The sequence below is a fragment of the Histomonas meleagridis genome (assembly GCF_020186115.1).
Source record: "Histomonas meleagridis strain 2922-C6/04-10x chromosome Unknown contig_51, whole genome shotgun sequence".
Lineage (NCBI taxonomy): Eukaryota > Parabasalia > Tritrichomonadida > Dientamoebidae > Histomonas > Histomonas meleagridis.
The window spans coordinates 826,509-853,598 of NW_027150894.1; the positions used below are offsets into that span (position 1 = coordinate 826,509).

The following is a 27,090-nucleotide window of genomic DNA, read 5'->3' on the forward strand; positions in this document are numbered from 1 at the left end:
ATTTGGTCATTCATCTATAAAAGCAGCATATGAAACAATTGGTGGATGTGACCCAATGCCAACTGCATATTTTACAAGTTCAAATTAATTTACTAACACATTTACACAAAGTAATAAATTTACATCATCAAATACTTATTCACAAAGTAATACATTTTCTCAATCAAATACTTATTCACAAAGTAATACATTTTCTCAATCAAATACTTATTCACAAAGTAATAAATTTACATCATCAAACGCATATTCACAAAGTAATACATTTTCTCAATCAAATACTTATTCACAAAGTAATACATTCACTAAATCAAATAACATAGAAATAAGTACTGATGCAGACACAGGATTAATATCTTCATCATCTGAAATAAGTTATTCTCTTATATTCTCTGAGGAAATTATAATGAAATCATCATTGATTCATTCAGTTTCATTATCAATGATTGGTTCATCATTTGTAAATGTGACTTATATAAGTGTTTCGTATGAATATACAAATATACTTCATACAACATTATCAGTTTATTCTTCATTTGTTCCTGAATCAAATCCCAATGAACAAAATGAAAATGATAATAATTCTGCGATAATTGCAGTCGCAATTTGTGTTCCAATTGCTGCAATAATTATTATTGCTATAATTGTAATTGTTATTATTCGTAGAAAGAGAAAAGTGATGGAATCATCAGAATGTAATATTGAAGATGAAATTATTAGTCATGATGATTCTTCTGAATCTGGTGATATGTTGAAGAAAGAAAACATTTTTATATAAATTTATGAAAATTTTATTGGTAAACCATGATATTGAAAACAATTTTTTATTTTCCAATTTTTTTTTATAAAATAAATTTTGATAAATAACTTTTTGGAAAAATGTCAAAAGGATATTCCTCTTCATATCCTTTTATTAAAAAAATTAATATAAAGGATAAAAATCGGTTACCTTAGACAGAAATTGGTATACATACAACGTAATGATCATTTTTAATAAAATATTATAAGTTAAAAAATCAGTCTAAAACAAATAAACGTTCTTGTTGCTTTCAATTTTTGACAAGGTCTGTGGCCATTTAATTTCACTTTTTGTAAACACACCAATGAAGATTTTAGGGAAAGGGTGGAACATATTTAGATATCTTGGAGACCTTAGTCACCTCCTTTCTATCTTAGCACTTCTCTATCAAATGATCCACAAAAAGTCATGCCATGGGATTTCTTTAAAAACCCATATTCTTTATTTGATTGTTTTCCTTTGTCGCTATGTTAACCCAGGGTTTTTTGATCCCCCTTTGTATAATATAGTTTTTAAAATATTTTATATTCTTTCTTCAATCTTCACAATTCTCCTGATGAAAACAGTTCTCCGCAAAACATATGATCGTAGACATGATACGTTTAATATATTCATCGTCCTCATTGTTTGTATTCCGTTTGGGTATTTTACTTCCATGTATAAAGATATCGACGAAATTTTATGGACGTATTCATTATGGCTTGAAGCTTTAGCAATAGTCCCTCAACTTTTTATGCTACGGAGAAACCAGAGAATCGATGTCATAACCAATCATTACATTTTCTTTCTTGGCATTTATCGATTCTTTTACGTCTGTAATTGGATACGTAAAGCTGTTGTTAAGCATAAAACCCAATACGTCGTGTGGACTACAGGTATTATACAAACACTTTTGTACGCGGACTTTATTTATTATTATATTGTGGCGTTTGTGAAAGGATCGAGATATAAATTACCTCTGTAAAAATTATCATTTAAATAATTAATTGTTTTGTTTTTAAGGAAAAATTATTTTAAGATTAATCATTTTGTTTTTCTAATTTAGAAAAAATTTTAATTTTTTTAACATTTAAGTAATAATTTAGAGCTTTCTGTACATGTCATGTGTTGATGTTTGATTTGGTGTAATTAAAATTAATAATAATTTTTAAAAACATTATCAAATTATTTTCCAGATCGATTTTATTTGATATTATTCTTAATCCAAGATATTGTTTTCCTTCAGAATGAATGATATATTTAAAACGTGTTTTACTCTTTCTGTCGCTAAAAGAAAACCTTGTTGTATTGAAAGAATAAAACTTTTTGATTTGTTTACAACGTTTATCCAATAGAATATTAACTCAATTTAATTTTGTTGGCCAAATGAAATTCAAAAAAACGCATTGAAAAATGCCACTTTTATTCCAAACAATGAACACAATAAAAATTGTTCTCGTTGGGGACACAAGAGTTGGAAAAAGCTGCCTTTTAAGCAAGTTTGTTCAAGGATCATTTGATAAGGATATGCCAGCAACAATTGGAGCAGCATTTTTTATCAAAATTATTCAAACACCAAATGGTAATGTCCGTCTTCAGCTTTGGGATACAGCCGGACAAGAGCAATTTCGTTCTTTAGCTCCTATGTATTATAGGTCAGCTTCTGTTGCTGTTCTTGTTTTTGATTTGACTTCAAAATCAACCCTTGATGGACTAGATGAATGGGCTGCTGAAATCTTAGATAAAGCTCCTCCAGGGGTGCGACTTGTCGTCATTGGAAATAAACTAGATTTGAAAGAAGAAAGAGTAATTCCAGAACATTCTGGAAGGGCAGTAGCAAATAAATTTGGAGCTGTGTTATACGGTGAAACTTCTGCCAAAACTGGTGAAGGTATTCAAGAAATATTTTCCAAAATTGCAGAACTCGATATCACGAATGAGGTTGTTCAAGAAGTTTCAAAGACTTTTCCTGAAGAAAAGAAAGGATGTTGCGAATAATTAACTTTTATTTCATCAATAAATTATGTGTTTCAATTTATCTTCATCTAATCATACATGTTATGCGAAATCACCAAAAAGTTCTCAAAACAAAAACTCGCTCTAACGAAGTAAACAATGTCATTATAGCGTTATCAAAGAACTCACAATCTTTTAATAACAAATATTCGATTCCAACAAAAAATAATTTGTATTGATTTCAACATCTTATTTTTACTTTTAGATAAAACATGCGCTAAACTTTTTTACTTTTCGTTGCTCATGGGTGTTTCCAACGAAGAAAATTTTATTGTAGAATATCTTTGCTATTGATGAAAATGGCACCTTTTGACTTCATTTCATCAATTGCTGCCTGAGAATTGCTTTGATCTACTGCAGCAATTCCATCTTCTATCACAAAGACCTTATATCCAAGTGACAAACCATCAATAACAGATGACTTCACGCAAAAATCTGTTGCAACACCAAGCACGTAAAGCGTTTTCACGCCAAGCTTTTGTATTTGTTCTGATGCATTTGTTTGACTGGATTTAACCACATCAAAGAAACAACTATAAGAATCAATTTCAGGGGAACATCCTTTGACTACAAAAAGATCATCTTGATGAACATCTAAATCGGGATGAATTTTAGCTCCTTCTGAATTTTGGACGCAATGAGCTGGAAATAATACTTGCTTATATAACGATGTTTCAATGATATCACCAGCGCTATGTCCAGGGTGACTGCTTACAAAGCTGACGTGATTCGATGGATGCCAATCTTGTGTCCACATGACATGCTTAAAATGTGAACGTAGCCTATTAATAACAGGAATTATGTTCATAGCACTTGCTACTGAAAGGCTCCCTGTAGGGCTAACGAAATCATTTTGCATATCAATTACAAGAAGAAGAGAATCTTCCATCGAGAAAAATATTGCGTAAAAGTGACATGCACAAGAATTTAACGGTCGATTTTATGGTAACTTTTTGGTGGAATTGCCGATAGGTTAAATTTTTGAATAACGATCACTAAATCCACAATTTAATACATACAAATATTTAAGGCTCAAAATGGCAAAAATATGTATGTTGCCATTTAGGAATTCAAAAAATCGATGAAAAATTTGTGGGGCTAAAGGAAAAGCTTTGCATCAAAATATCGTAAAAAATATTTAAAATAAAGTAATTGAGAAATGTTAAAAAAATTCGAAACAAAAATTCAATTGCAAATCGCATATTATGAATTTATAAAATATAAAATATATATATACTAACATTATTTATTTAATGCAAGAAAATTATATTCGAATATAATAATAATAAGTAATAATAAGAAAAATATATTTGGAAACAGGTTTTTCATGTTCCAACTTCTCATGTCTTTTTTATGCTTTTTGATCGTATTTATAATAAACATTTTTATTTCCGAATCAATTATTAATTTACTAAAATAATATGGTAACATCAACTGAAATTATTATATTGTTCATTATATTTCAAAATCAATTTTCATGATTTTTTGATTTTAAAATGAATCAATATTAACTGAATATTAATCAAAATTAATGAAAAATTTAAATATATCATCTTATTTTAAAAAATGTAAGAGAGAGATTTCAACTTTTTAATTTAAAGTGAAATTGATTATCTATCAGAACAATATTTTTTCGGTGGCGACCGTTTGGAGTACAACCTTAAAAATTTTTATCAATAGCCTAATAACGCCCATTTAATGGATGTGCTTAACTTATTTTTTCTTTAACATTTAATTTTTGAACCAAATTTCTTATGCATGAATTTTTTCCAACCATTTAATAGATTATCCTAAAAGAAACTTATCTTTAGTAGAAAAAAAAAAGTAACAAAAACAACTCAGATAAAAAGTATGGTGCTTGTATCATATTATTTTATTCAAACGGTCTATTGTGGGTTTTTATTCATTTGAATAATTCTGAAGAGTTTAAATAACTTTAAAAAGTCTAAAACATATAACTATCAATTCCTTTTTGTTCAAGAAGTAACTGAACTATTTCTGTATGACCCTTTTCATATGCTTTAATAAGAGCGGTATAAAACTATTTAAATAATTTCCAAATAATATTTTGAAATATTAAATTATTAAAATAAATTTTTAATAAAACAAGAAAATATCTTTAGCATTAATATCAATTCCTTCTTGTTCAAGAAGTAATTTGACTATTTCTGTATGACCATTTAAAGATGCATTAATAAGTGCTGTCCAAAATAATTTAAATAATTTTCAAATAATATTTTGAAATATTAAATTATTAAAATAAATTTTAAATAAAACAAATAAATATCTTTAGCATTAACATCAATTCCATCTTGTTCAAGAAGTAATTTAACTATTTCTGTTTGACCATATATAGATGCAAACATAAGTGCTGTTTTAAATAATTTAAATAATTTCCAAATATTCTTTTGGAATAAGAAATTATTAAAATAAATATCAAATAAAATAAATAAACACCAAATAAAAGAAATAAATATCTTTAGCATTAATATCAATTCCTTTTTGTTCAAGAAGTAATTTAACTATTTCTATATGACCATATTTAGGTGCAAACATAAGTGCTGTTTTAAATAATTTAAATAATTTCCAAATATTCTTTTGGAATACCAAATTATTAAAATAAATCATAAATAAAACAAATAAATATCTTTAGTATTAATATCAATTCCTTCTTGTTCAAGAAGTAATTTAACTGTTTCTGTATTTCCATTTTCAGATGCACGCATAAGTGCTGTTCTAAATAATTTAAATAATTTCCAAATATTATTTTGAAATAAGAAATTATTAAAACAAATTTCAAGTAAAACAAATAAATATCTTTAGCATTAATATCAATTCCTTTATGTTCAAGAAGTAATTTAACTATTTCTGTATAACCTTTTTCAGATGCATAAATAAGTGCTGTCCAAAATAATTTAAATAATTTCCAAATAATATTTTGAAATCCAAAATTATTAAAATAAATATTAAATAAAATAAATAAATATTAAATAAAACAAATAAATATCTTTAGCATTAATATCAATTCCTTTATGTTCAAGAAGTAATTTAACTTTTTCTATATCACCTTTTATAGTTGCCCAAATAAGTGGTGTATTAAATAATTTAAATAATTTCCAAATATTATTTTATAATATCAAATTATTATAATAAATTTTAAATAAAAGAAATAAATATCTTTAGCATTAATATCAATTCCTTTATGTTCAAGAAGTAATTTAACTTTTTCTATATCACCTTTTATAGTTGCCCAAATAAGTGGTGTATTAAATAATTTAAATAATTTCCAAATATTATTTTATAATATCAAATTATTATAATAAATTTTAAATAAAAGAAATAAATATCTTTAGCATTAATATCAATTCCTTTATGTTCAAGAAGTAATTTAACTGTTTCTATGTGACCATTTAAAAATGCACACATAAGTGCTGTTTTAAATAATTTAAATAATTTCCAAATATTATTTTATAATATCAAATTATTATAATAAACTTTAAATAAAACAAATAAATATTTTTAGCATTAATATCAATACCTTTATGTTCAAGAAGTAATTTAACTGTTTCTGTATTATCATTTGAAGATGCTTCAATAAGTGCTGTATTAAATAATTTAAATAATTTCCAAATATTATTTTGAAATAAGAAATTATTAAAATAAATATCAAATAAAATAAATAAATATTTTTAGCATTAATATCAATTCCTTTTTGTTCAAGAAGTAATTTAACTATTTCTGTATAACCTTTTTCAGATGCTCTAATAAGTGCTGTATTAAATAATTTAAATAATTTCCAAATAATATTTTGAAATAAGAAATTATTAAAATAAATTTTTAATAAAACAAATGAATATTTTTAGCATTAATATAAATTCCTTTTTGTTCAAGAAGTAATTTAACTATTTCTATATGACCTTTTGAAGCTGCTAACATTAGAGGTGTATTAAATAATTTAAATAATTTCCAATTATTATTTTGAACTATCAAATTATTAAAATAAACATCAAATAAAACAAATGAATATTTTTAGCATTAACATAAATTCTTTTTTGTTCAAGAAGTAATTTAACTATTTCTATATGACCATTTAAAGTTGCTAACATTAGAGGTGTATTAAATAATTTAAATAATTACCAATTATTATTTTGAAATAAAAAATTATTAAAATAAATATTAAATAAAAGAAATAAATATTTTTAGTATTAATTTTAATTCTTTCTTGTTCAAGAAGTGATTTAATGATTTTTGTATGACCTTTTTCAGAAGCTCTCATAAGAAAAGTTTGAAATAATTTAAATAATTTAAATAATTTTCTCTCTTTTGATTTAATATATTAATATATTTACTATTAATTAAGTAATTAAAAAATTCTTTATTTACAGCTGCAACACAATAAATTTGCTCGATATTTATTGAAATTGGATTTTTTTCATAGAGATATTGGAAAATGAAAAGATTGCCTAAAACAATTGATGTAATGATCAAAGAATCATAGATACTCATACCTTCCTTTACAAAAAATGAAAGGATTTCAAAGTTATTGAATAATATACAATTCTTTCCTAATTCTTTTAAATTATAAATTTCAACAATTTTATTATCATAAAGATAATGAAAGATTTCATTTCTATGAAATTCAATTGCTGCTTCATATGCATTTTGAAATGATGAATGATTTTGTTCACATAAATGAATAATTTCTTCATTTCCTCCTGCAACTGCATATTTACCTGTATTTTTTACATTAGCTTCATTAATAAGTAAATATCTAAAACATTTAACTGACCCAAAAAACGCTGCATAATCAATTAATGTAACACTCGAATTGTTAATAAATGAACATCTTTCATAAAGTGATGGTTCAATTCTTTGATTAAAATCAAATTCTTCTTTTGATGATATTTCTTGAAATTTTTCTATTTCATCATTTCGAATTATTTTTGCAATTTCATTTGGATTAACTCCTTCTTTAATCAATTGCTTATGAAGCTCCCAATCATTCTTTGATAGTTCTTCATAATTATCGTAAAAATATTTGGTATAATAATTTTGTTCAATGATTTTATCATTTGACGTATGATGTACAAAAAAATATGATGTTGTTATGCTTTTACATAAATTTGGTTCAATTAATTCGTTTATAATCATTTTTTCTAAAAGAAAAAATGATTCGTTTGTACTAGTTGAAATTAAAAAACAAGCAAAAACATCTCTAAATATGTCATATGATGTGTTATATCGTTCTTTTTCTTTTAATTCAAGTTTTTTTAAAAATTCGAAACATATTTTATCAGAATATTTTGTTGTATAATACACATTATATACATTTGAACATATAATTAAATTAAATGAATATGGAAATTCTTGATTAAAATATGTTAAAGAAGACTCAACAGATTCATCAATATTTTCATCATTTAAATTGAAAATGATTTGTTCAACAGATTGTAATATTTGTAAATTTTCATCGTATTGATTTGTCCCACTCTGAGAAGAACCCATAAAGAAATGTCCCGAAAACGTGATTTTCAGGGGGGTTGATAACAAAACGATAATAACCGTACAAAATTAACGGCCAACCTGGTTTTTTTGTATAGTTTATGCAATTCTTTCAATAGTCTGTTAGGTTACATCGTGGTTATGTAAAACCGTTTTTACACTCATAATTGTGAGGTTTACATGGTTCCCACTCAATTTTGAAAGGCCAAATGGAAACCACCATTTTTCAGAGCAAAACCGCACGAATGATTGATCAAAATGAGTAACGAAGATTGCCCAGTTGTCGCAACATTCTTCTCATTCCTTGGCGTTGCAATTGCGCTCGCTTTCACAGCAATTGGATCCGGATATGGTACAGCTAAATCAGCTATTGGCGTTTTTGCTGTTTGTTCAATGCATCCTGAATTTATCTACCGTGGTTTGATGCCAATCATTATGGCTGGTATTGTTGGTATTTATGGTTTAGTTACTGCTGTTATCATTGCTCCAAGTGTTAGGCCCCCATATCCACTTTTCAGAGGTTATGCAAATCTTGCAGGTGGCCTTTCAGTTGCTTTAACCGGTCTTGCTTCAGGTATGTGCATTGGTGTTGCCGGTGATGCTGCTGCTCGTGCTATGGCTGAACAACCACGTTTGATCATGGGCGCTATGCTTATTCTCATTTTCGGTGAAGTTCTTGGTCTTTATGGCTTCATTGTCTCAATCATCTTGAGCACAAAAACTGCTCCATGCGAATAAGCTCTCATCATTTGAAATAAAAACAAAAACAAAAGATTATTTTCAAACATTCGCATTAAATTAACGGCCTCTCACGGTCAAATTTTTTGACGATACGTTCAACCGTTTATTTGTTTTTTGAGGTACTTCAACTCCCAAAAAACAGATTTTTTTCTTCTTTTTTCATTACATATGTAAGCATTCCATGAATTATACAATAATTTATATTTTAAATCAAAAAATTTTATAAACTCATGAAATATATTTTTTAATCATTTTTTTTAAAAAATTTATTTTTTCCAGTCATTCATTATTAACTTATGATGGATTTCATATTGTATTGATTTGAGAACTTGAAACTCACCAGGAATAAAAATTAATACAAATTTTTTTTTCTTCCATTTTTTAAAAAATTGATGTGAAAAATTATATAAAGTGGCGACCTGGTTTATTTTAAATATTTATTTTTAGGATAACTTAGAATCGTTGTTTTATAAATTATCAATATAAATTTTATTGAAATCGAATAAATAAAAATATTTTATTATCGGAAAAGTGTAGTATTTTCCAAAATATTCATTTTTTGCAAAAAATAATATATTATAAACATTATAACCAACACAATAACTATTAGAATACCTAGTTATTTTTGTTAAAAATTAAATGAGAAGATGAAACAAACTCATTTTCGATTTTTCATTATTTCGGATAAATTTTTTGATAAATATTTTGTAAATCTAATTATATTAATATATTCAAGTATGAAATAATAAACTTTATGTCTTATTAAAATATATTGGCATAATCCAAAGATATTATCATTTTTAATTTTGTTCTAACAATAAGCGGTTATATAACCCACCCCTGTTCCTACTTGCTAGCCGACCAATTAATGATAGAAATTAACAGGGAATTGAGATATTCATTTTGGGGTTTCATATGTTCATCATTTTCTGACATTATCAGTTCAAAAAAATTATCATGAATCAACAAAATGAATATAGAAATCAAAATGAATTTGAAACACTTCTATTAATTAAACAAATAATATTTAATTTAAACAAAGAAAATATTACACAATCAGCAAGTTTGATATTGAAAAAATATAATGAAAACCACATATATTCTTTGAATATTATAATAAGTCAAATAATATATTCATTTTTTGTTGCAAGAATAAATCGTTTTGATATATATATTGGTTTTATGAAAGAAATTAAAAACCTTGAAGATGAAAATATCAAAATATTTGAAATATTTGCAAAATTTCTTATAAATAAAAATACACAAGAAGCAAATTATATTCTTAATAACTTGATTAAAAACAATTTAGTTAAATCAACAATTCTTCAAAATAAAATCAAACCATATTTTATACATTATGTTTCCAACGAAGAAATTGATGAATTCATCAAAAATTCGAAATATCAAAGATTTATTGATCAAATTACAGAAAATTATGAAGAACTTTCAAAGAATGATTGGGAACTTCATAAGAAATATGTTGAAGAAGGAGTTAATCCAAATGAAATTGCGAAAATAATTCGAAATGATGAAATAGAAAAACTTCAAGAAATATCATCACTAAATGATTTTGATTTTAACCAGAAAATTAAACCATCAATTTATGAAAGATATTCATTTATTAATAAAGAAGATATTTCATTAATTAACTTTGCAGCATTTTTTGGATCAATTAAATGTTTTAAATATTTACTTATGAATAATGCAAATATAAATGATACAGGAAAATATGCAATAGCAGGTGGAAATCTTGAAATAATTCATTTATGTGAACAAAATCATTCAACATTTGAAAAAGTTTATAAAACAGCAATTAAATTTCATCGAAATGACGTCTTTAAATATATTTATGAAAATAAAATTAAAAACATTAAAAAACTCAAGAAGTTAGGGAAGGAATGCGTTTTATATCATAATTACGAAATTTTATTATTTTTACAAGAAGAAGGAATGAAAATCAAAGATCCTATTATTAATGAATCAGCGAGAACTGGTAATATTTTTCTAATAAAACATTTTCTAAAAACAAAAAAACTTTCAGATAGCATCTTAATTTTTTCTGCAGAATCAGGAAATGTTGAACTTGTAGAACATATCATACAGCAAAAAGGAATTAATGTGATTATAAAAAATATTTATTTCATGTTTCATTATAACATTTGAAGTTTTTTCATATCATTTCAAAAAGCATTTATTAAAGCATCTGAAAAAGGAAACATAGAAATTGTTAAACTATTTATTGAGCAAGAAGGAATTGATATCAACATAATTGATATTTATTTTCTTCGTTTAGTATTTTTTGGAATAATTTGGATTTTTTTCATAAGAAATTTTACAGCATTGATATATTCATCTCAAAATGGTCATACTGAAATAGTTAAATTACTTCTTGAACAAAAAGGAATTGATGTTAATACTAAAAATATTCATTTGTTTGATTGAAAATTTATTGTAATATTTTGATATACAAAAATAATGTTTGGAAATTCTTTTAAATATTTGAAACAGCTCTTATGATTGCATCTAGTAAAGGATATATAGAAATAGTTAAATTACTTCTTGAACAAAAAGGAATTGATATCAATGCTCAAAATATTTATTTGTTTTATTTAAGTTTTGTTTCAATTTTTTGATGTATCATAATAATATTTGGAAATTATTCAAATTATTTAGAACAGCACTTATTTATGCATCTTCGTTCGGAAATGTTAAAATCTTTAAATTACTTCTTGAACAAAAAGGAATTGACGTTAATATAAAAGATATTTATTTATTTTATTTCATATTTATTTTTAATGTTTTGGATCTTAAAATAACATTCGGAAATTATTCAAATTATTTGAAACTGTACTCACTTTTGCAACTTCAAACAATAATATAGAAATAGTTAAATTGCTTCTCGAAAAAAAAGAAATTAATGTTAATGTAAAAAATATTTATATATTTTATTGAAAATTTATTTTATTAATATGATATTTCAACAAAATATTTGGAAATTCTTTAAAATATTTGAAACAGCATTTATGATTGCAACAAGTAAAGGATATGGAGAAATAATGAAATTGCTTCTTGAACAAAAAGGAATTGATACTAAAAGTATTTATATATTTTATTGATAATTTATTTTAATAATATGATATTTTAACATAATGTTTGGAAATTGTTTAAATTATTTGAAACAGAACTTATAAAAGCATCTCAAAATGGATATTTAGAAGTAGTTAAATTACTTCTTGCACAAAAAAGAATTGATATTAATGCTAAAGATATTTATTTGTTTTATTTAAAATTTATTATAATAATTTGATATTATAAAATAATATTTGGAAATTATTTAAATTTTTTAAAACAGCACTTATGTGTGCATTTTTAAATGGTCACATAGAAACAGTTAAATTACTTCTTGAACAAAAAGGAATTGATATTAATGCTAAAGATATTTATTTGTTTTATTTAAATTTTATTTTAATGATCCAATATTTCAAAATAATATTTGGAAATTATTTAAATTATTTTGGACAGCACTTATGTGGGCATCTGAAAATGGTCATACAGAAATAGTTAAATTACTTCTTGAACATAAAGGAATTGATATTAATGCTAAAGATATTTAAATGTTTTATTTGATATTTATTTTAATAATTTTATGTCACAAAATAATATTTGGAAATTATTTAAAATATTTCAAACAGCACTTATGATTGCTTCTAGAAATGGTCATACAGAAACAGTTAAATTGCTTCTTGAACAAAAAGGAATTGATGTTAATGCTAAAGATATTTATTTGTTTTATTTAATATTTATTTTACTAATTTTGGATATCAAAATAATATTCGGAAATGATTTCAATTATTTTGGACAGCACTTTTTGAAGCATCTGACATCGGAAGTTCAAAAATAGTTAAATTACTTCTTAAACAGAAAGGAATTGATGTTAATGCTAAAGATATTTATTTGTTTTATTTAATATTTATTTTTATAATGTACAATTTCAAAATAATATTTGGTAATTATTTCGATTTTTTTTGACAGCATTTATGGTTGCATCAAAACAGTGCAACATGGATGTAATTGAATTACTTCTTGAACAAAAAGGAATTGATGTTAACGTTTTTGATATTTATTGATTTTATTTGATATTTGTTTTAACAATTTGTTATTTCATTATATTTGAAAATTATATAAATTATTTTCTACAGCATTTTTTGTTGCATCTCAAAATTACACTGCAAGATCTCAATTACTTTTTAAACAAAAATTTAACTACAAAGATATTTATTTTTTTGATTTGATATTTATTTTAATGTTTTCGATCTTCAAGTAGCTATTCAGAGTAAAAATAATTCATGCCAAAATGAAATGATACCAAATCCCAAAGTTTAGTACCATCAATAAAAAATCATCTATTTTAAAAATATTTTTTTAAGTAAATATATGCAAACTTTAATATTGCCATATAATATAAAATTTGAATTTATAAGAAAATTTTATCTGATCATTTTCTTTCTGATTATCAAAAAAATAAAAAAGTTCTAAATAAAAAATAAGTAATTTGATAACAGCAAGACACATCAAGTTAAAAAAGTTACAAAAAAATAAGCAGAGACATAATGTAATTTACTTAAAATTTGTAACTTGAATTCTCTACAATAGAAACCGTTTATTAATTTTGCACACTCAGACATGTTATGTAAAATGTAATGTCCAACGAAGAAGAAGAATTTAACAATGAAGAAGAAGAATTTGGCGGTGATGAGGTCGTTATTGATGGTGATGACGGAGAGATTGTATTTGATGAACCACAAGAATCTCAAATAGACGATACACAAATTGACGAAGAAAGACAAAAAAGAGAAGAAGATGAAAGAGTTAAAGAAGAACTTGTAAAAAGATTTAACCCTACTACAGGAGCCGCTCGTAGGTTAATCAATGATCTCAAGATTATGATGGATAGTAATCCAAAAGAACTTGGGTTCTCCTGTCAACCTAAAAACGAGGATATTTTCACATGGGAAGTAAGGCTTTTTGGTTTTGAAAAAGGAACTCCAATGATGAAAGATATTGAAAAATATCAAAAACAAACAGGAAGAGATTATGTTGAACTTAGCGTAACTTTTCCTCCAGACTATCCAATCAATCCCCCATTTGTCCGAGTTGTAAGACCACGATTCGTTCCAAGAACTGGAAGAGTAACTGCAGGCGGCTCTTTGTGTACAGATATTTTAACATCGGAATCATGGAATCCAATGTACGGAATAGATAGTTTGATGGTTAATATTCTTTCTGAAATTTTGAATGGAAATCCTCGAATTGATTTCACTCGAAATGATCCATACTCTTTGGAGGAAGCAAGAGCTGCATACCAAAGAGTTGCTAGCGATCATGGATGGAGAGTTCCAAAATGGATGCCCAATAAATAACATATTTAATAAGAATGTCAACTTTTTTAACAGGCTTATTGAAAGCAGAAGGTATGAAGTATGTGCATTTAATTGGTAGATATAAATTATTGTTATATTTTAATAAATATTAAAATGGGATCAAAAATAAATTAGGCTCGAGAAAGTTGCTATGTTGAACTTTTACTATTTTAACCAATCAAAAATAGCTTTGCTTGTTCATCTGGATCCAGAAAAAACAAAAAAATAATCAGAGAACGTTAACAACAGTTAAATTTTTATGTACGTTTAGATAAAAAGAATTTTGATGTTTCCCAACTATATACCTGGATTTACTTTCATTAAACAATTAGGGAAAGGATCTTATGGTGCCGTCTATAAAGTTAAGCGAATTCAAGATAATCAAAATTATGCATTAAAAATAGTTGATCTTAGATCTCTTAATCAAATACAAAGAGAAGAATCTGTAAATGAGATTAGGATTCTAGCTTCTGTACATTCACCTTTTATTATAGGTTTTCATGAAGCATCAATATATAACAAAAAATTATGCATTGTAACTGAATATGGAAAGTTAGGAGATCTTTCTCATGCAATTTCAAGAAGAAAAGCCAAACGTAGACCTTTCAAAGAAGACGAAATATGGAGATTTCTACTTCAATCTCTCCATGGTCTCCAAGTTCTTCACAACAGAGGCATTATTCATCGAGACATTAAAAGCGCTAACATTTTAATGTGTGCTCCAGACCTTTTTAAAATTGGTGATCTTGGGATATCAACAGTTCTCAAGCAGCATCGACTTGCCAAAACTCAAATTGGTACTCCGATTTATTTAGCTCCAGAAATCTGGAAGAAAAAGCCATACAACGACAAGTGTGATGTATGGAGTCTTGGTGTAGTACTTTATGAAATGGCAACTTTCACATTTCCATACAATGGTTCCACAATGCGCGAACTCCAACAAAAGGTATGTAATTCAAGAATTCCACGTTTACCGAATTATTATTCTAAAGATCTCTCTGATATTATACACTTAATGCTCCGTCAAAATCCAGCGCTTCGACCAAATGTCTCAGAGCTATTAGCAATGCCTATCATCAATTCACGCATGAGTTTAATAACGCCATTTTTAAATGCTGTTTCAAGGAGTGATGCAAATCTTATTGAAACTATTCGAGTTCCACAAAATCTACAATATATCCATTTTCCTGTTCCGAGATATCAAAAGGATGAATGTGTTTCAATAGACAAAAGACTTCATGCAAAGGGTAAAATGGTTAACTTAAATTTAAATAGAGCATCAACAAGAGAATTACAAATGATCGCAGACTTGGACCAATGGAGCCCAACAAAAAATAAGGAAATTGTAATGGGTAATGAAAACATGGGAAATAATTTAAATATGGAAAATGATTTTTGTATCAAAAAGAATGAGGAACAAATGGAACCAAAAAAGGTACAAATGAAGCCAAGGCCTCCACCAAGGCCGCCTAATAGAGCAAACCCAAGAAAAAGGAGAATTCTTGCTGCACAGCCAAAAAATGTTAAGCAAATGCCAGCGCGAATACGACCGCAGAGACCACCTTTGATAATTTGGTGATTTATTTTGGAAATACTAAAAATGTTGTAGTTGGTTGATATGTTGTTCTGTTTAAGTGCTTGGTTCAGTAAGCAAATCTTTGTTGTGGATCGAAATTTGCTAAAAAAAAAAACAAAAAATTAATTCCGATACGGGGAGTCGAACCCCGCTCCCGTGGATGAAAACCACATATCCTAACCGATGAACGATATCGGAACCTGAATATTACTTATTAATATAATAGAATATTATAATGTATCAAAAGTTTAATCAAAATATCACACATTGTGTATTGACACATAAATAAATGAAATTATATATAATAAATATTTTTGAAAATATCAACTAAAATGATGAAATATTGTATGCATTAGACCATAAAAAAAATGAAAGAAAGAAATTATTGAGTACTTCCTATACAGAAGTATCTCACTTCAAGAAAAACCAATGAATATTTCAGAACGGAAAATAATCGTACACAGAATAAGAAAGATCTTGTCACATCACATCATGTGAATAATTACCATATTGAGCTATTCTATATGAATACAAAACGATTAAAAACAATTCAATTATACAAAAATGAAACTTAAAATGAATAGAGAGGAATGGATATAAGAGATAAAATGAAATAAATAACATCAAAATATTTTAAAAAATATTTAAAATAAACTAATAGAGAGATATTGGAGAAATTTTGAAAAAAATTTTCAATTGTAAATTACAAGATAACATCATAATATTATCATATTATTCTTTAAATTTAAAATATATATACCAATGTTATTTATTTAATGCAAGAAAATTATATTTGAATGTAAATAATAATAAGAAAAATATATTTGAAAACAGGTTTTTCTTGTTCCAACTTTTTAGGTCTTTTCTATGCTTTTTGATCGTATTTTCTTGTTATAAACATTTTTATCTCCAAATCAAATAATAATTTACTAAAATAGCATCGTAGCATCAATTGAAATTATTATGTTGTTTATTATATTTCAAAATCAATTTTCATGATTTCGTGATTTTAAAATGAATAGAACTCAATATTAACTGAATATAAATCAAAATTAATAAAAATTTAAATATATCATATAATTCTAAAAAATGTAATAGAGAGATTTTTCAATTTTTTAATTTAAAGTGAAATTGATTATCTATCATAAAAAAATTAGAATTAAAATAATGAAGTATTTAACAAAGAGCATTAATAAATATAATTTTTTTCGGTTTACAAATTAAAATTATAAATGTGCATTGATTTATTAACAAAACAATATTTTTTCGGTGGCGACCGTTTGGAGTACAACCTTAAAATAATTGTTTGGAAACAATTTGTTGAAATGATGACTGTTAAAAGTCACAAATGATAAAAATGGTATGAATTTATTTATTACTTATGAAAATTTATCTTAAAAGTACCAAAGAACAAATCCATAGTATAGAAGACATTTCGTTTATGTGTTGTTAATGAAAATGTTTTAATTTGAATATGTTTTAATATATATTTAAAGATGTAAAATGAATTATATCCATGTTCCATGTCCAAATTCATAATACATTTATTAATTCTTCAACAAAAAATTCATTTTGTTCTAGATTTGTTGATGAACTTTTTGGGGTTTCGGAAGAAACACTTGAATTCAAGTACTTTGAAGAAAAAACATAATAATTCCAACAATAATAAGTCTTAATAATAGTGTATCTAATACAATGCTGATCAAAAGATATTTTTCTATTTTATTATTTTCTTCTGATTTTCAAGTTTATTAGGTAAATTAGTCTAATATATATAATGTGTTGAATATTGATGGATTTTATTTTCATATGAAATAAAATCGGAATATACATAAAAATATGTTGAATTAAAGAATGAAATACTAATTGTTTTGGAAATGATTGTTTGTGTATCAGAATATTTTAAAATATTGTTTGAATAAATGTTACACCAAATTTTAAAGAAGCGGGAAAAGTATTACTTTTGTGGAAATGTATTTGATTGTGTAAATGAATTGGAAAATATATCTGATTTTGGAAATGCATTTGATTGTGTAAATGCATACGTTGGCTAAAAAATTATTACTTTGGATTTAATACCATGTTATTCGTATAAAAATGAAATAAATATGACTTGAATTTTTTTTATAGTTAAAAATAACTTTATAAAATGTAACATAAAAATAATTCTTATTGTATTGATAATAATTATATAATGAAAATAATACATATTAAATTAATTAAGAGGAGAGATACTTTTATTTAAATAATTTTTGATGATAGAAATCCTCCAAAAAATATATCATTATTATTTTTTCCATTTTTTCACTATACTATAAAATTATATCTTCAAGCATAATTATATTTTTTGCAAGCACATTGACATTTATTATCAAATCTAAATCTTATATCAACATTCAAAAATTAGGTTTTCCTAAAGTTAAACATCCCATTTTGAAAACATATAAGTTTATCACAAATTATTTTATTTTATATTCCATTCACATTAAATATTATTAATATTTTCATGTGTTCTCTTCTTTTTCTTTATATGCTTCATAAAATCGAATGCAATGAACATATTAATGAAATAACAAATCCCAAAAACCCAGCATTGTTCATTGATGAAGAATGGACCCAAGAAATCCTACAAGGTAACCTCATGAAAATTTCAATTGGTAAAAATATTAATAAAATTGCTAAAAAAGCTTTTTATGGAAAGAATCTGGTAATAGAGATTGACATGAGTAGATCACAAGTAGAAATAATCGATCAAGAAGCATTTCGATTTTGTTCTAATCTCAAGAAATTCATGGGTTGTAGTAGCTTAATGTTAATTAAAGAATATGCATTTGATTCATGCATTAACTTAGAAACTATTGAAGGAATTAATAATGTCGAGTTAATATTAGATTATGCATTTTGCGGAACAAAAATAGCTCAAATTAATTTAGGAAAGAATATACAAGATTTCCAAAAATCGGCATTTAAACAATGTAATCACTTAGAAAATATATATGTTTCAAGTATGTATTTTTCAAATATTAATGATGATGGAATTGTTTATAGTCTTCATGCCAGTATAGTTTATTTCTTTCCACCAAGAAAAGGTGGTGTAATTACATTTGCAAAAAATGTTGAATCTATTTCTCGTTATGCATTTAATAATTGTTATTTGGTTAAAGGAATATGTATACCAGATATTCGTAACATTTGTGATAGAGCATTTATAAATTGCAATAACTTGAAATATATTCACTTCGGACCAAATCTTCTTGTTATCGAACCTTTGGCTTTTATTGGTATTTTTAATTTACATGTGTTTTATTCTGGTGAAGCGGTACCAAATGTTGCAATTAATGCTTTTGATGAAGCAATAAAAGTATTTACTTGGGAAAATTACTCTGCAAACATTTTTGGCCCATATCAAGTAATAAAAGTAAAGAAATTAAATTCTTTCCACAAGATGTTCTTTGGAGAAAAATTTTGTCACTGCGGAATAAAGGGAAAACGAAACACAGAAGGTGTATTTAGAAGAACACTCAGAAGGTTTTCTCAGAGGAGAAGGAGAAATGAAAACCAAACATAAACAAACCAATAAAGATTTATCAATAACATTATTTTTTTCAGAACACGTAAATGCCTGAGATTTGTTTGAAAACATATATGTCATAATATGTGAATTATTTAAGGATAAATGATACATCTCTCTTAATTTACATAAAGAAAATAATTTTATTTCTCTTATTTCTAATATTCGTCTCATTTCTGTGTCATTATTTTTTTTTTGTTGTAATTTTTTATGTTAATAAAATTTGATTTATATTCGATTAATATACTCACTTTTAGATATGAAATCAAAATGGTTTAATTATTCTTGTTTTGTCAATATATCTAGTTTATTAACATATTGAAAGTAGCTTTAAGAACGATCACATTTAAAAAGTTAATATTGAATAGTTTACATAATGTTCATTTCTTTGATGTTATAGATTTAGCAGAACAAACGCGCGTTACTGGAATTAATGATGGATTACAAGTAAAAGAGTTCACACCCATTTCATGAAGCAATTTCATAGAATCAATATCACTATACATATCATTAATTACATTAATTTCCAGCTCATTGTTCTGTTTCTTTGCATTTGATATGCAGTCTTTAATAAGTTGTCCAACACTTTCTTTCTCAATTGTTGAAAAATAATTTTCGTTTAGAATTCCTAATTTTAAATAATCGTTTAAAAATTGTGAATTTTTATCACAAGAACACATTAACTGTGTAATATTTGTTGGGTTAATTACAATGAAATTTACATCTTTTGCAATATTTGCAGACATTAAACAAGAATTAGGTGAAGAAATCTCTGCACCAACTTCAACATTGTTACTTTTATTAATTTTTTTCATTTCTTTTTTAAATTGTTCGATTTCTTTCTTAAATATTACATTTGGTAATAAAATTTTTACTTTTGTTTTGTCGTTAATTTTATTTATTTCGTTTAATATTGAATTTAATTGTATTTTTAATAAATCGTTTTGTATTAAATTCATTTGAATGTTTGATATACCAAAAAATTCATTTTCGACATTTTCTTTTCCGAATTTTAAAATTTCTTCTTTTTTATCAATGATTTTATCTTCGTTCGAATCCTCTTCTTCATTAAATTCTTTTTTAGCTTTAAGTTTACCAATTTCTTCTGCCAAATCAAATAAATTTGGTGTAAAAGAACTTGGATTTAAAGCAAATAATTTTATAATAATTACTTTTAATGAATTATTATTTGATACAAAAATATCATTAAAAAATTTTATTATTATTTCTTCCATCTTTTTAAGCGCTGATTCTCTTCTTTTACCATATAAAGAACGAACTAAAACAGAATATTTTCCTTTAAAAATCGATTCGATTGGTAATAAACCAATTCCATCATAACCAAATTGTTTTGCTTTATTAATATCATCAATTTTATTAAATATGGAATAAATTCGAATGTTTTCTTTTTTACGGATTTTATCAGACCATTTAAGGATTTCATTCACATTTTCGTTTTTAATTTCATTTACATTTTCAAGATTCATTTCCCCAATATATATTTTCCCATCTCCTGAAATAGTTATAGTATCACCTTCTTTAATAACTTTATCCCCAAATGTAATAGTTTTTAATTTATAGTCAATTCTTATATTACCACAACCAATTACAGCTGTTTTACCTAGTTTTCTAGTTATTAAAACAGCGAATGATGAATTTGTTCCTTTGTTTGTAATAATCGCGTCACTTTTGAGTATTGTAGTCAAATCTGTGGGATATAATTTATTGGTAACAAAAATAATATTTTTTTCATCTTTTATGTTAGAATTAATATAAACTTTTCCTATTATTGGTTTATTTAAAGAAGAAATTCCGCTACTAATATAATTTGAATTTGATATTATTGTATCATTTAATACTTGTTGAATATCTTCATTTTTAAGTATTAAAATCGATTGTTCTTTAGTGATAATTTTGGATTTGACCATATCATTTAACGCTTTAAATTTAGCATCAAATTTAAATAAAACTTCTTTTGTTTGAACAACAAAAATTTTTTCTTGATCAATAACAAAATCAATTGTTTGAGGAATTTTAAAATAATTTTCGATTTTCCTTGAAATGGTTTCAATTTCTTTTATTAATTTTGTAGGAATTAATGTCTTAAGTGTTTTATAATCAATGATTTTGGAGTTTGACTCACGAATATCTGAAATCGTTGAGTTCATTGATGCTTCGCAATAAAATTCATTTGTTCCATCATTTGGATTTCGAGTAGAAATGATTGCACTAAAACAATTTTTCCCTTTGTTCCCAAAAACCATTTCTGTACAAATGATTTTTGGATTATAACAATTTGGAAATAATGTTTTAGACATTCGATATAATGATGTAATAATATTACGTAATTGTTCAATAGGATTTTGTGGAAATTGTTTCCCTGTTTTACGCATTATTATAGATTTATAAAGCTTGGTGATTTCGATCCAATCAATAGAAGTAAATTCATTCGTAGTTTCATAATTTCGTGATTGTTTATATTGCTCAAAAAGTTCATCAAATGATTCAACTGGAATTTTGAAAACAATTGTCCCATACCCTTGGATAAGACTTCTATACGAGTCATATACAAAACTTCGATCGTTTGTTTGCTGTGAAAGAGTTCGGGCAGTTATATCATTTAAACCTATATTTGGTATAGAATTTAATATATTTGAAACTGATCCTAAAAAATCATATTTACAACAAAGAAGAAGTGGATTATCGCTTGTTCCAAATGTTGATTTAGAATCTTTTTCAATGCGCTTTAATGCATGAAGTATTTCTTCCCATGCTTTGTCTGAAATATGGATTTCTGTGTTGGACATTTCATTGAATGCTGTTGATGAAATAACAAAACCATTTGGGATATTTATGCCTAATGATTTTATTTCTGATAAATTCGCAACATCTTCTCCAAGTTCTTGAATTAGGTTTTTACGAGAACCATATTTCTTCTCTAGTTCTCGGAAATTATCCAATAATTGAACGAATTTACCCATATTTCTAACGTTTTCTTGGGTACCCTATATGAGAAAAAATGTCTTCAAGCGAAGAAAGAATAGCTATTGTTAAAGAAAGACTTAATCAAAAAGAAGTAAAAGAACCACTTCTCGAAAGGTTCTTAAGATATGTTAAAATTCATACTACAAGCGATTCATCACAAACTAAAAAACCATCAACTGAAAGGCAATTTGTATTAGGAAATCTACTCTTAGAAGAGCTTCGTTCTTTAGGTGTTCAAGAAGTTTCAATTGATGAGCATTGTTATGTTATAGGAAAAATCCCTGCAACAAAAGGATATGAAAACGTTCCTTCAATAGCTTTCATGTCTCATATTGACACGTCAGAGGATTGTTCAGGTGAAAATGTCAAACCACAAATTCACGAAAATTATGATGGATTTTCAATTATTGAAGTTGGTCATGGAATTTTTATTGATCCTCAAACAACACCACAAATCACTAAATGCATTGGAGATACAATAATTACCAGTGATGGAACAACACTTTTAGGTGGTGATGATAAATGTGGTATTTCTGAAATCATGACAGCTGTTGATTATATACTCAATATCTCACCATTTCCACACGGTCCTATTGAGGTTATTTTTAGTTCTGATGAAGAAATCGGGCGTGGTACTCTTTATTTTCCAATTGAAAAAATTTCCTCAAAATTTGGATATACCATTGATGGTGACTTGGAAGGTAATTATAGCTATGAGAATTTCAATGCTATCACAGCCAAGCTTACATTTCATGGTTTCACATGTCATCCTGGAGATGCATATCACAAATTAATAAACGCTAATTTTATGGCGTCCGCATTTGTCTCGATGCTCCCAACGAATGAGCTTCCAGAGAGCACCTTTGGCAAGGACGGATTCTTCTTTGTGAAAAATATAGATGGAAATGTTGAAACAGCAAATGTAACACTTTTTATTAGGGATTTTGAGGAAGAAGGAATCAAATCAAGAATAGAAAATTTAGAACTATTTGCTAAAGCAGTTGAGGCTAAATTTAAGGGAGGAAAAGTTGATATGCAACTGGATAGAACAGGGTCAAATATGTATAATGCTATGAAAAAGGATATGAGAGTTGTTCGGTTCCTTGAAAAAGCAATGTGCAACGTTGGTATAGTTCCGAGTGTTGAGGCTATTAGAGGAGGAACTGATGGATCTAGATTGTCCACGAATTACGGAATTTTGACTCCAAACATTTTCACAGGAAGTGATAACATCCACTCTAAGGCTGAATTTGCTTGCTTGGGTCAGATGGTGGGAGTTGTGAGAATAATTATCGAATTAATCAAGATCTGGGCTGAAAATAAAGAGATATAAAATACATGATTCATATAATTGTTACTAAATCTATTTGATAATTTTTCTATTCAATTCACTTTTACTGTGAGTAGTATTTTACTATTTACTATTTTACTGTAATTAATATTTAATATGGAATTAATCTGTGTTTTAATTAGAGGGTTTCTTTTGTCACTTTTTCTAAAGAGCACGTTTACGAACTGGTTTGAAACGTACAAAAAATGAACAATTTCGTTATCCTTTTTCCACAGGAGTGCGACAAATTCACGGATTTGTTGGAACAAATAGGAGAAAAAGGAGCAAATTTATATAAAGCATTTCAGTGCGGGGCACCAGTTCCAAATGGATTAATTATTACAAAAGAAGCTTTTCAAAATTATAAATCATTAGGAAAAATAAGTGATGATTTATGGAAGCAAGTTCAAGATAAAATTCAAATGTTAGAAGATCAATTAGGAAAATCTTTTACAAATGAAGAAAATCCTTTAATTATTTCATGTAGAACAAGTTCAGGGACTATGAACTCCATTTTAAATCTTGGTTATAATGATAAGACATTTGAAAAGATTTCTTCAAATAAAGAAAATCAAGATTTTGCTTATAACAACTACATAAATCTTATTGAAACTTATGGGTGCGAAGTTATGCATATTTTTAAAGATAAATTTACCGAAATAATTGATTCAATTAAAGCTGAAGAAGAAGAAGACATTTCAACTGAGTACCTTTTAGTTACCAACAAGCTTAAAGAAATGATTTTAAAAGAAACAGAACAAGAATTCCCACAAAATCCATTTGATCAGCTTTACAATACAATTTCACATATTTTTTCATCTCTAGCTTCTGAAAATAAATCAGATTCGATTCTCCTTATGCCCATGATATATGGCGATCTCAATGACTCGTCTTGTTCTGGAATTGTTTTTTCTCGAAATCCATTAAACGGTCAACAATCAATTTATGGCACTTTTGCTCTATCGGTTTCGAATCATGAACTTAAAAACAAACGAAAAGAACAATTACAAATTAATGAACTTAAAAAGACTAATGTTGATTTATATGAAAAACTTAATGATATTCTTAAAAATCTCGAAAAACATTTTAAAAATGTTGTTAAAGCTGATTTTGCAATTGAAAATGACAAAATTTGGATTCTAAATGTTCATAAAGCGAAACATTATCCACAATCATCTTGTAAAATAGCAATTGATTTATTTAATGAAGGCGTCTTAACAAAAAAAGAAGCGCTTGAATCGATTGATATAAATGATATTGAAGTTATTTTACAGCCATATTTTGAAGCAGATGAAATCAAAACGTTTAAAAACAAAATTATTATTCGAAAGCAATTTCCACAAAAACGGAAATTTTTTTCTATTTGTGCACCTGTTTGTTTAACAATCGAAAAAGCCGAAGAAATGGAAGAAAACGAAATCGATTTTATTTATATTGCTGAAGATTTTACTGATGAATTAAATACATTTTCTTTTATGAAAGGAATAATCATTAAAAATGATTGTGAATTATTATTTGATTTTCCATTTTTTGTCGGAATTAATTACATTGAATTTGATTATGATGAAATAAGTGTAAAAATTGGAGAAAATGAATTTCATGAAGATGACGTTCTTTCGATTGATGGAATCGATGGCACTGTATATAATGGAACTATGCAAGTAAAAACTATTTCTGATAAACTCATAAATGAACTTACGAATATATCTAAAGATATTACGCAAAATGATTTTCCTAATTCTTCACTTCTTATTTATTCGAATGCATTAAGTTCCGATGATATTCAAGAAGCATTTTCTAATAACGCCGAAGGAATTGGATATTATGATATAACAAATGAATTTATATTAAACGAGAAAACCGAAATTATAAAACAGATTTTAATTGCAGAATATGAAGAAGAAAAAGAAGATGCATTAAATGATTTTGAAGAATCATTAGAATCAATTTTTTTATCAGTTTTCGATTCTTTTAATGAAGAAATCGGTTATATTAATGTCGGCGATTTTCAGCCGAAATATTTTCTTCCAAATGTATTAGAACTTATCGAAGAGATTTCGAAATTAAAAACTTATTCTGAACTTGGCGATGAAATAGATGAAGAAGAACTTAAAGAGAATGAGCGAATATTAACAATTACTAAAAAATATTATGAAATTAATCCAATGATTGGAATGAGAGGCATTCGATTTAGTATTTGTGTTAAAGGATTTTTAAAGGCGCAAATTAATGCATTTGTTAAATCGGCATATAATACTGTTGAAAAAGGAATACAATTCATTCCAAATTTAATGATTCCATTTGTATCTTCTGAACAAGAAATTGAAATTGTACAAAAAGAATTAAATTCAGCTATTTCGATAATCGGGAAACAATATGATTTAGAAGAACCAATTAAATTTAATTTGGGTATATCAATAGATACACCTCGAGCAATAATGTACATGGATAAAATTGCTGAAAAAATAAATTTTTTGGTGTTTAATATAAATAATTTGTATGAAATGTTGTCCGGAATTTCGAAAGAAGAAATGGAAAATAAATTAATAAAAAAATATCGTCAATTAGGAATTGTTTCGCATTCACCTTATAACGGAATTGATTTTGATACAATCGGAAAATTGATCGAAGTCGGAATTATGAAAGCTAAAAGCGTAAACAATAATATAATAATTGGAATTTCAGGTGACTTCGCAGATAATGTGAAGGCATTAAAGTTCTGTCAAAGAGTCGGAATTAATTTTATATCAATTCCTCCTTCTGAAATACAAATTGCAACAATTATTGCAACAAATTTACTTTTACATAGAGAGTGATGTATTATTAAAATGTTATAATTAATAGAGAGATATATTTAATAAATAAATTTTGTATTTGATTTATTTTTCTTATTTTGTTTGCAAATCATATAAAAATTTGTGTTTTTTACTCATAGATGTAGAAACAAAAATATTTGAAATTTATTTTCAGAAAAAGTCTTTCCAAATAACAAGTCGTTACGCAGAACTTTTATCAAAAATAATTTTTGTTAAGTCAACTATTGGAAATTGAATCACACAAAGATATCTTAAAAATCATGTTTACCACAAAGTAATTTAACTATTTCTGTATGACCTTTTTGAGATGCATTCATAAATGCTGTTTCAAATAATATAAATCATTTCCAAATTTTGA

The 27,090-nt window shown here is 25.8% G+C and overlaps 6 protein-coding genes across 6 annotated transcripts; 5 read left to right on the forward strand and 1 right to left on the reverse strand.

The window, feature by feature from the left end:
• Nucleotides 1–2,209: 2,209 nt before the first annotated feature.
• Nucleotides 2,210–2,773, forward strand: GO595_007162 (small GTP-binding protein; the record flags this gene model as incomplete). Its single annotated transcript, XM_067920596.1, has 1 exon — nt 2,210–2,773. One exon carries the CDS (start codon nt 2,210–2,212, stop codon nt 2,771–2,773), a length of 564 nt encoding a protein of 187 aa, XP_067772681.1.
• Nucleotides 2,774–3,059: 286 nt separating this feature from the next.
• Nucleotides 3,060–3,680, reverse strand: GO595_007163 (bifunctional nicotinamidase/pyrazinamidase; the record flags this gene model as incomplete). Its single annotated transcript, XM_067920597.1, has 1 exon — nt 3,060–3,680. One exon carries the CDS (start codon nt 3,678–3,680, stop codon nt 3,060–3,062), a length of 621 nt encoding a protein of 206 aa, XP_067772682.1.
• Nucleotides 3,681–8,551: 4,871 nt separating this feature from the next.
• GO595_007164 (V-type proton ATPase 16 kDa proteolipid subunit) lies at nt 8,552–9,031 on the forward strand (the record flags this gene model as incomplete). Its single annotated transcript, XM_067920598.1, has 1 exon — nt 8,552–9,031. The coding sequence occupies one exon, from the start codon at nt 8,552–8,554 to the stop codon at nt 9,029–9,031; it is 480 nt and encodes a 159-aa protein (XP_067772683.1).
• A 4,703-nt stretch (nt 9,032–13,734) lies between these two features.
• Nucleotides 13,735–14,454, forward strand: GO595_007165 (Ubiquitin-conjugating enzyme family protein; the record flags this gene model as incomplete). Its single annotated transcript, XM_067920599.1, has 1 exon — nt 13,735–14,454. One exon carries the CDS (start codon nt 13,735–13,737, stop codon nt 14,452–14,454), a length of 720 nt encoding a protein of 239 aa, XP_067772684.1.
• Nucleotides 14,455–14,740: 286 nt separating this feature from the next.
• Nucleotides 14,741–16,033, forward strand: GO595_007166 (AGC family protein kinase; the record flags this gene model as incomplete). The annotated part of the gene is made up of 1 exon (XM_067920600.1): nt 14,741–16,033. One exon carries the CDS (start codon nt 14,741–14,743, stop codon nt 16,031–16,033), a length of 1,293 nt encoding a protein of 430 aa, XP_067772685.1.
• Nucleotides 16,034–22,620: 6,587 nt separating this feature from the next.
• Nucleotides 22,621–23,919, forward strand: GO595_007167 (Peptidase T; the record flags this gene model as incomplete). Its single annotated transcript, XM_067920601.1, has 1 exon — nt 22,621–23,919. One exon carries the CDS (start codon nt 22,621–22,623, stop codon nt 23,917–23,919), a length of 1,299 nt encoding a protein of 432 aa, XP_067772686.1.
• Nucleotides 23,920–27,090: the final 3,171 nt, after the last annotated feature.